General features: G+C 41.3%; 1 protein-coding gene across 4 annotated transcripts in view; it reads left to right on the top strand.

Moving 5' to 3' along the window:
* Nucleotides 1–5769, top strand: part of LOC139580937 (1-phosphatidylinositol 4,5-bisphosphate phosphodiesterase epsilon-1-like) — an 85652-nt gene extending 79883 nt beyond the window's left edge. For all 4 annotated transcript variants that reach the window (XM_071410107.1, XM_071410108.1, XM_071410106.1 and 1 more), the window contains 2 exons: nucleotides 1807–2013; nucleotides 2517–5769. In XM_071410107.1, the coding sequence (XP_071266208.1) occupies nucleotides 1807–1974 (168 nt within the window). In that variant the 3' untranslated portion in view covers nucleotides 1975–2013; nucleotides 2517–5769. The remainder of the gene's footprint in view (nucleotides 1–1806; nucleotides 2014–2516) is intronic.
* The last annotated feature ends 6405 nt before the right edge of the window (nucleotides 5770–12174 follow it).

Here is a 12174-nt window from a genome sequence, read left to right as displayed (position 1 = left end):
TCACGTTGTTGACAACTAAATGGCGCTGTACTCATCTAGCCACAACCGTACAAACCATCAGTCCCGACAAACCATCAGTGCCATAACACCAGAACTACTGCTGCTCATTATCGCATCCCATTCCTTCCCGACAGATCCTATGGTGCAAGTTAGGTTTACATAGATCTGTCCACGAGAGATTAGTTGAGATGTAATGTTTTCTCACGGAGAATGATAGTCTGCAGGATGATAGGAAGCAGTTTGGTAATGAATGTTTGAATTTCATATACTTAACATTCAGCGAATGTGAATAAATTGAGGTGGTTCAAATGATTAACTTTCCTTGTAACCTTTTAAAAAAGTTGAAGGTGCCAAAATCTGCCAATTCATTATTTTACTAACTATGACTGAGTGTGAGACATGTTTTACATAATGTCATGCATATGCAGTGGGGTTCGAAATTATTGACACCCACTGGCCTACCGGACATAATCGCAGCCCAAGAGCTCTGGGGGCCCGTGCACCTGTCATCAATGACTATTTTTTAAATTAATTTCCATATGTATACTGAACAGAAATATAAATGCGACAAGCAACAATTTCAAAGATTTTACAGAGTTACAATAAATTGGGCCCTAATCTATGGATTTCACATGACTGGGAATAGAGATATGCATCTGTTCGTCACTGATACCTTAAAAAAAAAAAGTAGACGTGTGGATCAGAAAACCAGTCAGTCTCTGGTGTGACCATTTGCCTCATGCAGTGCGACACATCTCCTTCGCATAGAGTTGATCAGGCTGTTGATTGTGGCCTGTGGAATGTTGTCCTACTCTTCAATGGGTGTGCAAAGTGTCTGTATATTGGCGGGAACTGGATCACTCTGTCGTACACGTCGATCCAGAGCATCCTAAACATGATCAATGGGTGCATGTCTGGTGAGTTATGTAGGCCATGGAAGAACTGGGACATTTTCAGCTTCCAGGAATTGTGTACAGATCCTTGCGACATGGGGCTGTGCATTATCATGCTGAAACATGAGGTGATGGGGGTGGATTAATGGCTTGACAATGGGCCTCAGAATCTCATCATAGTATCTCTGTGCATAACAATTGCCATGGATAAAATGCAATTGTGTTCGTTGTCCGTAGCTTATGCCTGCCCATACCATAACCCCACCACCACCATGGGGCAGTCTGTTCACAATGTTGACATCGACAAACCGCTCGCCCACACGACGCCATACACGTGGTCTGCGGTTGTGAGGGCGGTTGGACGTACTGCCAAATTCTCTAAAACAATGTTGGAGGTGGCTTATGGTAGAGAAATGAACATTCAGTTCTCTGGCAACAGCTCTGGTGGATATTCATGCAGTCAGCACGCCAATTGCACACTCCAAAACTTTAGACTGTGGAATCCGTGGAATTGTGTTGTGACAACTGCACATTTTAGTGCCATTTTATTCTCCCCAGCACAACTTGCACCTATGTAATGATCATGCTGTTTAGTCAACTTCTTGATTTGCCACACCTGTCAGGTGGATGGATTATCTTGGCAAAGGAGAAATGCTCACTAACAGGGATGTAAACAAATTTGGGAACAGAATTTGAGAGAAATAAGCTTTTTGTGTGTGAAAGATTTCTGGGATGTTTTATTTCAGCTCATGAAACATGGGACCAACACTTTACATGTTGTGTTTATATTTTTGTTCAGTAATATACGAACATAACACACCCACGTCAAACCAAAAGTTCAAGTGATTATTGTTGCTCATAAGAGTTCTGGCTTTTATCAGAAATAACTCTGACTGTGCGTGTGCGCACTCAGATGGCCCGTGAGGACAAGAGGAAAGGCCTCTCGTTTGCCAGCGAGCTGAAAAAACTGACGAGTTGCAACCAGAGCGTCATCGCCCCAGCCACACAAGAGAGCAGCCACAGTAAGGATGAAAGCAGCAGGGCAGCATACTGTGTGCCTCTGACTGAGACCCATGAGTGAGACGCTCGGTCTGCAGTGTGTGGATGGAGTCCCCAGAAGGTACAGAAGTCCCTACAGTTTCCTATTGTCTTTACAACTAGGGCTTTCCCTATCGGCCCTAGTAGCCCCCATCTTTTTCTTCTCCTTCTGGCCATGCCTATAAATCTGTCTTCCACAGTCAGTTTTCCTTTTTCAATTTCTTAACTTTTGACATCTTCATTTTATTTGTACAATATTTATATAATGCCATTTATATTTTACGCAATTATTTATCACCTCATTAATTAGGATAAATGAGTCACTCAGGGACAATGTCTAAGTCGATGTTATCTGCAGTATTTCAAACGAAATGTTCTTCATTTTAATATTGTATGTGTAGTTTTCTATTGTTATTATTGATACTGTGACAACTAGCGTAACACACTGACATCTACAGATTTGATATGCATTAGTATGTTTGAGTGGACAATGACATGGGCAGGTGTGTATTGCATCATGCATATACTGTATACTCCAGATATGTCTGTTGTGCTGTTGACCACTACTTCCCCCTCCCTTTGCAGGGACTCTCTCTGCAGGACTCGAAGGCCTGGGTGGTGGAGGCGGAGGCGGAGAGGCTCCTCCTGGGGGGCGGTGACCATCCTGTCCTTGGGAGCAGGGCCCACACCGGCTATATGACCCCCGCCCGGTTCCTCCCTCTGCTGAGGAACTGGAAGATCCACAAATGATGCCAGGCCCCCCTCCACCACCTTAGAGCGCACCAGTATTCCTGAACACACCATGATGAGTTGAGTTAGTCCCTCCCGCGAGTAAAGAACTTCCCCCAGAAAGTCCCAACCTGGCTGGCTGGTTGAGTTGGATGGCGGCTCCAGAATGATGGTTCAGAGTGAAGGAAGGTCGTGTTATCTGCTGGGTCGTTAGCTGCCCCCCTCTGTGTTCATTAGGGTACACCGTAGCAAAACATTTTGCAACGGAAAAATACACAAGTGTTTCTTATTGGACAAGTTTAGGTAGTTCCTCCTTGTTTCAGTCCATTTTATTATTGTTTGGTGCCTAATGAATACATCCCTGAAGTGGTGGCCGTGTTGAGACAGTTGCTGAATGCAGCAGCCAGCCTAACCCTGTTCAGGCTGTTTTTTTTGAGAATGAATAAAGGCCATGCTGTATCTTCTACCCACAGCTGAGTCATGGGCCTACTGTAGGCTGGTGTAGAATGTCTGCATGAACTCCAGACAGTGTATTTAGTTGAGGTGCGGGAAGCAGCAGTAACTGCGGCTCCCAGCCTTTCTCCTGCTAAGAATGAGGGCATTGTGAATGTGGCCAACAAGCTGGCTTGTTGTTTGATTCCCTTTGGCTGCATTTACACAGGCAGCCCAATTCTGATCGTTAGCCTAATTATTGGCAAAATAGCTGATCTGATTGGTCAAAAGGCCAATTAGTGAAAAAGATTGATGCAGGCCTTATGTCCCAGTTTTCACAGTACTGTAATTTATAACTATATAGTTGTGTATTTGATGATATTTAGTGTTTTGCACGTAGTAGTTTTGCTGTTCAGTATTTTTTTAGCGCCATTTTTTTTCGATGGTTTATCTTGTTTGATATGAAAGAGTGCGCTTCAGAAGTAGTGTGACGGTGACTGGGTTTTTGTTTTGGCTCCTTACTCTCGCACTTTAGATTTGAAATTATACAATGATTATGAGGTTACTAAAGTGCGGACTGTCAGCTTTAATTTGAGGGTAAAAAAGATTTTGGAGAATCTAAGAATTTAATATGTTTTCGAAACATTTCTACATGAATGTGGATGCTACCGTTTATTACGGATAGTCCTGAATGTAGCGTGAATAATGAGTGAGAAAGTTAGACGCACAAATATCATACCCACAAAACAATGCTAACCTCCCCTGTTATTGTGATGGTGTGAGATAAGCATGTCTTGGGGGTATGATATTTGTGCGTCTAACTGTCTCACTCATCATTATTCATTATCCGTAATCATGGTAGCATCCACATTAATGTAGAAGTGTTAAGAAACATATTCTATTCTTATTTACAATAAAAGTGACACCCAAATGACAATGCATGATTTACCATTAATTTCTATTGGTCACAAAATAATCTGAAACACAACCATGACAAACTGCAAATCCATCCAAGTTTGTAGAGTCACAAGCTTGAAGTAATCATTGCGTGCTAGGAATATGGGACCAAATACTCAACTTTTGACTACTTTAATACACATATATGTGAATTTGTCCCAATACTTTTGGTACCCTAAAATGGGGCATTATGTACACTAAGTCCTGTAGTTTCTAAACGGTTAACCCAATATGGATGAAAATACCCTAAAATTAAAGCTAACAGTCTGCACTCCTCATAGTCATTTTAAATCCAAAATGCTGGAGTACAGAGACAAAAAAAAAAAAATACAGCTCAATGTATGATGGTGTACCGTGTTTGATATATTTGAAAACAAAATGAGATTTTCATTGCAGCAGGTCCAAGCATATCAGCAGTTGAGAACCCCATCACCTCTTGATGTCAAAAGCAAGAGAGGTTTTCGAATCCCCAGGTATAATTATTTTTGTGAAACATCAGATCAAAAGTACATTTTTAAAGGGGCAATCATCAATTTATTAGTCCAAAAATGGATGTAGCAATTACTAAGTACCCATTGATTCTTGAATAATATAACTTTAAATTAAATGCCTCAAACTTAGTTCAACTGTCGTACCCCATCAGAACCCAAAATATAAGCTTGTTTTACTCCAATGTTTGTAAACAAACAAAATGTAAACAAACTATATAGCCTCAAAACATGATTAAAAGTTTAATGTTGATATCATGGTTGGTCAATCCTTGCATCCATAGATAGCTCTGTCTGTGAATTTGAGGGATTACCTTTCTCCAGCCCATCCCTCAACTTTTAACCGAACCAGTGGGGAGTCCGCTTTGCAATTGTTTTTACTGCTGATTGCCGCTTTAAAGTAATTTTGTTGATGTCTATTGGAGCACACACAACTATCATAATGTCAATACAGGGTTTAGCGATTTCTGATATTGTTCCCAAGTTGTTTATTGATGAAATTGATTATAGTATTATACTGAGTAGTCTACAAGGTGTTTTAACCTATGCCCGTTTCAGCCTGTTGTCAGAAACTAGATTCAATGGGGGCCGTGTTGTTTCCCTCCTTACTTTAGAATGTGGATCACTAAGTGTGAGATTTGTATAACAAAGTCACTGTCTGTAGTTAGTATAAGTTTGTTTTAAAACTATGAAGGTGTGGCATTTCTAATGAATGATTTATATTGTACTTGGTGTCTGATCATTGGCACTGCAAAAGTGTCCACTTCCTTATAGATCTAGATACACATTTCAGCCTCTCCCCCCTGGGTCCACACAATCTCACAGCAGACAAAATGATGGGCTTTTATGCAGCCTCTGCATGAGATGTATAAATACTACAGTAGTTATATTACATAGACCTTTACACTCGTGCCTGTTTACGGGTTGAAAATGGCAGATTTGGGCACTGATAAGTGACTAAATTGGAACGCAGTGGCTGTATAGTAACATGCTACACATTACGTCAGAGCTCTGCGCTTCACAGCGTTGTATGGGTTTTTACTGACAGCCGTTCTGAACTTGAGCACCGCACGCGACAAGAAGCTGCTCCCATCCCTCCTGCTAATTGGGCGACTTTTGCAAATGTTTTGTCTCGGTGAGGGGAAATGCTGTCAATCAAGAGGATTCAATGTATTTTGAAAGATGAGCCGTTGATGATTATAATAAATACCACTTTGATGTCATACAAGCAAGCCAATGTTCACTTCACATTTCCATATCATAAAACTCATGTCATATACAGTGTTAACGTTTGATCACTGATGTACAGTTACAAGATGACAGGGTGTCATACCCTGGGATGTTCTGAACAGAATCTGTTTATCTATTGTGTTGAAAATTCGCTGTGGAACACGCACCTGAATGCACGCGTGACTCCTTTCTATGCGCACCAAAATGACGATCTGTTAATCTGAATTGCCCTGTGTAAGACTAACACTTTAAAATCGTATTTTATAATTTAGCTGGTCATGTTGGCAATAGAACAAGCTTATAAATGATGCCAACCTGACCCAGATTGAGATGTATAATGGGCCGTTTTTGGATTGCGTAAACAACAGTAATTGTGTGACGGTGGGGATGCAGGGTTGTGTTCCAAACAAAACAAATGTGCTCTAGTTTCTCAACAGCACAGCTTGGAGGGCTCAAAAAAGCACGTTATCGTTGAAGACTGAGTCAAAGTGCATTGAAATTACTTAGGAACTGTGGACACTTGAGAGGTGTGTGGCCACTTGGAGACACCAGTTAGTCCTCTCCCTCAAACCGTCGTTTTAGGTTGCACCTACCCCACATTTTCCAATAATGTTCTTATGTTACTGAATGTATCCAGAGTATTTTCAGATTTCGTTATCAACAAATGCGGTGAAAAGTACAGTAAATGTAAGGTGTTTGGAGTCGGTCTTGTGTCAGGGGAACGTTGGTCTTATAATTTTCCCATAATCTCAATCTGTTGCCTTTCAATTGCTACCATGCTTATGCATGTGCTTTTCATATTTCTTTTGTAAGAAACATTTCAATTTAACCCAATCAATGTAGGCCAATTCCCACGAGTGTAAAGGGTTAAATGTCCAATATCAACAAATTTACAACCAATTAATGGGGTTGAGGGCGTGGTTAAAATTGGTACAGAATTGGCACCGGAGTGTGAAATGTGATGGTTTTCAGATATTTTCCTGCAATTCTATACAAATTGCAAGAAATTAACGAGCACCACAATGCCAACTTCCACATCGATGGTGCTGGAGTGGATCGGGTCGAGAGCTTAAAGTTCCTCAGTGTTCATATCACTAAGAAATTAACATGGTCCACACAGCTGTGAAGAGGGCAGACAGTGCCTCTTCCCCCTCAGGAGGCTGAAAATATTTGGTATGATGCACAAAAAGTTATAATGCTGCACCATTGAGAGCATCTTGGCTAGCTGCATCACCTGTTGGTACGGCAACTGCAAGGCACCTGACTGCCAGGCACTACAGAGAGTGATGAGTACGGCCCAGTACATCACTGGGTCCGAGCTCCCTGCCATCCAGGACCTCTATACCCAGGCGGTGTCAGAGGAAGATCCAAATAATTGTCAAACTCCAGCCACCCAAGTCATAGACTGTTATTTCGGTAACACTTTACTTGACACTCAGCATCATAACATTATGACACAGTCATAACCATGCCATAACTGCTGACGTAACTTGTCATAATATGGTCTTAACCCTGCCATGACCCATATATTTACACTTTTGTGACATATTGGGTTATTTTATGGCTGTGTTATTTACCACCTGTGGTAAATAAAATTGATTGGACATGATTTGAAAGGCACACCTGTCTATATAAGGTCCCACAGTTGACAGTGCATGTCAGAGAAAAAAACAAGCTATGAAATCGAAGGAATTGTTCGTAAAGCTCCGAGACCAGATTGTGTCGAGGCACAGATCTGGGGAAGGGTACAAAAAAATGACTGCAGCATTGAAGGTTCCCAAGAAGACAGTGGCCTCCATCATTCTTAAATGGAAGAAGTTTGGAACCACCAAGACTCTTTCTAGAGCTGGCTGCCCGGCCAAACTGAGCAATCAGGGGAGAAGGGCCTTGGTCAGGGAGTTGACCAAGAATCCGATGGTCATTCTGATAGAGCTCCAGAGTTCCTCGGTGGAGATGTGAGATCATTCCAGAATTACAACCGTCTCTGCAGGACTCCACCAATCAGACCTTTATGGTAGACTGGCCAGATGGAAGCCACACATCAGTAAAAAGCACATGACAGCACGCTTGGAGTTTGCCAAAGGGCACATAAAGTACTCTGAAACAAGATTCTCAGGTCTGATGAAACCAAGATTGAACTCTTTGGCCTGCATGCCAAGCGTCACGTCTGGAGGAAACCAGGCACCATCCCTACGGTGAAGCATGGTGGTGACAGCATCATGCTGGGGAGGTGTTTTTCAGCAGCAAGGACTGGGAGACTCGTCAGGATCGAGGGATAGCTGAACGAAGCAAAGTACAGCAAGATCCTTGATGTAAACCTGCTCAGGACCTCAGACTGGGGCGAAGGTTCACCTTCCAACAAGACAACGACCCTAAGCACACAGCCAAGACAACGCAGGAGTGGCTTCGGGATAAGTCTCTGAATGTCCTTGAGTGGCCCAGCCAGAGCCCGGACTTGAACCCAATCGAACATCTCTGGAGAGACCTGAAAATAGCTGTGCAGCGAAGCTCCCCATCCAACCTGACAGAGCTTGAGATGATCTGCAGAGAAGAACGGGAGAAACTCCCCAAATACAGGTGTGCCAAGCTTGTAGCGTCATACCCAAGAAGACTTGAGACTGCTAAAGGTGCTTCAACAAAATACTGATATTTCAGTTTTTTATTTTAATAAAATCGTCAACATTTCTAAACCTGTTTTTGCTTTGTCATTATGGGTTATTGTGTGTAGATTTGAGGGATTTGTTTTTAAATCCTGTAAGGGTGTAACATAGAAAAAAATTAAAAGTCAAGGGGTCTGAATATGTTCCGAATGGGGTGATGACCGGTTGTCACACATTATGACGTGGTTATGACCATGTCATAACATGTTATGATACTGGGTGTCAAGTGAAGTGTTACCCACTGACATCCCAACACATACAACATACTCGCCTCTCACACACACAGACATGCACTTTCACATATCGCATACGCTGCTGCTTCTGTCTTACCTATCCTGTTTCCCGATGCTTCAATTGCACAGCCTCCAGATGCTGCGCAATTGTCACACCCTCCGTATGGAGCCTCTGGACCACATTACCAGACCAAGCAGTATTTATTCCTTGTGTCACTATATGGATATATGTTTATCTTTAACTCTGCATTGTTGGAAAAGTACCCATAAGTAAGTGTTTTCACTGTCAGCTGTTAACGAAGCATGTGACAAATACAACTTTATATTGTTTTGACCCATGCTCTACCAAGGTTTTCCAGCACACAGCTTTGACCTACTACAGTATTGGATTATTCACACACCACACTAAGACATTATCCTATTCCACTAACATTTCAAGCTTTTATTTATTATATGAAAGCAAGCTTTTATACTTACGGTTGAAGTCGGAAGTTTACATACACCATAGCCAAATACATTTAAACTCAGTTTTTCACAATATCTGACATTTAATCCTAGTAAAAATTCCCTGTCTTAGGTCAGTTAGGATCACCACTTAATTTTAAGAATGTGAAATGTCAGAATAATAGTATAGAGAATGATTTCATATTTTATTTCTTTCATCACATTCCCAGTGGGTCAGAAGTTGACATACACTCAATTAGTATTTGGTAGTGTTAGGCTCTTATCTTTCAGAGTAAATAACTCACGGACACTAGAGAAACTTAACCAAGTTTAATTCTTCCCAAAGGGTCGACACAGCTGTATTCAGACAGCCAAACATTTCTCACTATCACAGGAATATATATTCCACTTAAGACACTCCTCTCCAATCCTTACATCTTATGGTTCCACAGGAAAAGGGTAGTAAACCCTTATTACTCCCTTCAGGGGATCTGACCTCACCTCCTGACCTCAACCCCTCCTTCGCTGGGTCCACAGATGTCCATCTGCTTCCCCTATAGCAATCCTTTGATCTCCTCCCGTCCACCCAGCAAATTCCACAGCCTTTCTACAGATCTCACTCCTTTATATACTAGGAGTCTGATCTATGTCTTTATCTCAATGTTCAAAATTTCGATTCCTACAGTAGCATTGCCTTTAAATTGTTTAACTTGGGTCAAACGTTTCAGGTAGCCTTCTACAAGCTTCCCACAATAAGTTGGGTGGATTTTGGCCCATTCCTCCTGACAGAGCTGGTGTAACTGAGTCAGGTTTGTAGGCATCCTTGCTCGCACACACACTTCAGTTCTGCCCACAAATTTTCTATGGGATTGATGTCAGTGCTATGTGATGGCCACTCCAATACCTTGACTTTGTTGTCCTTAAGCCATTTTGCCACAACTTTGGAAGTATGCTTGGGGTCATTTGGAAGACCCATTTGTGACCAAACTTTAACTTCCTAACTGATGTCTAGAGATGTTGCTTCAATATGAGATGTTTGCTTCCTCATGATGCCATCTATTTTGTGAAGTGCACCAGTCCCTCCTGCAGCAAAGCACCCCCACAACATGATGCTGCCACCCCCGTGCTTCACTTCACGGTTGGGATGGTGTTCTTCGGCTTGCAAGCCTCCCCCTTTTTCCTCCAAACATAACGATGATCATTATGTCCAAACAGTTCTATTTTTTGTATTTTTATTTCATCAGACTAGAGGACCGTTCTCCAAAAAGTACGATCTTTGTCCCCATGTGCAGTTGCAAACCATAGTCTGGCTTTTTTATGGCGGTTTTGGAGCAGTGGCTTCTTCCTTGCTGAGCAGCCTTTCAGGATACGTCAATATAGGACTCGTTTTACTGTGGATGTAGATACTTTTGTACCTGTTTTCTCCAGCATCTTCACAAGGTCCTTTGCTGTTGTTCTGGGATTGATTTGCACTTTTCACACCAAAGTACGTTCATCTCTAGGAGACAGAACGCGTCTCCTTCCTGAGCGGTATGACGGCTGCGTGGTCCCATAGTGTTTATACTTGCGTACTATTGTTTGTGCAGATGAACGTGGTACCTTCAGGCGTTTGGTAATTGCTCCCAAGGATGAACCAGACTTCTGAGTTCTTGGCTGATTTCATTTGATTGTCCCATGATGTCAAGCAAAGAGGCACTGAGTTTGAAGGTAGGCTTTGAAATAAATCCACAGGTACACCTCCAATTGACTCAGGCTAATTGACATCATTAATCAGAAGCTTCTAAAGCCATGACATAATTTCCTGGAATTTCCCAAGCTGTTTAAAGGCACAGTCAACTTAGTGTATGTGAACTTCTGACTATAGTTTGTTAACAAGAAATGTGTGGAGTGGGTGAAAAACAAGTTTTAATGAGTCCAACCTAAGTGTATGTAAACTTCCGACTTCAACTGTACAAGACCATCAGGCTTGATTTGAGTGAGTTGCTCTGCATTGTAGTAATGTGGTGCCTGCCTATATTTCCTTAATCTCTTATTTTAGCAATACATGTAATTGAGAAAAAAATGTAAATACATTTTTTGGGGTCAGTAAGTGCCAAACAACTACAGGCTGTGGTGTGTTGGACACATTCACTAGATGTCTGTATGCATTCCTGATATTATGTAACCATTAGCTTACCTGTGTAATAGTGACTTAAGTGCAGAACCACTTGTTTTGCAAACATGGTCCTGTACCTATCAATGGACAGTTCATTACCTCTGTCAAATGTAATTTAGTTATGTTTATTCCTTTTTGGGTGACGTTATGACAGTCATAATCACTCATTCACATCATAACGGCTGACATAACTTGCCATAACACTGTCATGAGCCACATATTTGCACCTGTTGTGACATATATTGCGTTATTGTATGACTGGTCATGACACCTATTTAACTGTCAAAACCCAGTTATTAAAATATTTTTTCCCCCTGTCAATTTTTCATTTGCAAGTTTGTTTCTGAAATCCTTTGTTGGAATGAATTCTCTACAATGTTTTTACTTTTTATTTGAAGTAACTTAGGAAATTACACTTTGACACTTTCATGCATTATGACCATCATAATCATATAAGCCAGATAGGCCTATCACATACATGCCCTTATATCAGTAAAAAGAAAGTGTCTAGTCCTGCTCCTGAAATCTGCTTTGTTTTAGGTGCATGTCTGACATTAATGTGTGCACTATTACAATGAAAATGTCATATGGTGAATAAAAAATAAATATATTTAACAGCCTATGTGTCAAAAGTATGTTTATGGTGTAATGGAATGTTTTGCCTTGTGTGGTAGGTTTTGTGAGTTTGGACACTTGTGTAGGTGTCATAACCAGCCATAAAATAATGGAATATATATCACAACAGGTGTTATGTCAGCTTATATGTTATGACGCTGTGTGTCAAGTACATACACTGCTCAAAAAAATAAAGGGAACACTTAAACAACACAATGTAACTCCAAGTCAATCACACTTCTGTGAAATCAAACTGTCCACTTAGGAAGCAACACTGATTGACAATAAATTTCACATGCT

This window comes from Salvelinus alpinus, chromosome 7 (assembly GCF_045679555.1).
Source record: "Salvelinus alpinus chromosome 7, SLU_Salpinus.1, whole genome shotgun sequence".
Taxonomy (NCBI): Eukaryota; Metazoa; Chordata; class Actinopteri; order Salmoniformes; family Salmonidae; genus Salvelinus; species Salvelinus alpinus.
Note: the sequence above shows the minus strand (reverse complement) of the source record. Positions and strands in the feature narration are given on the sequence as shown.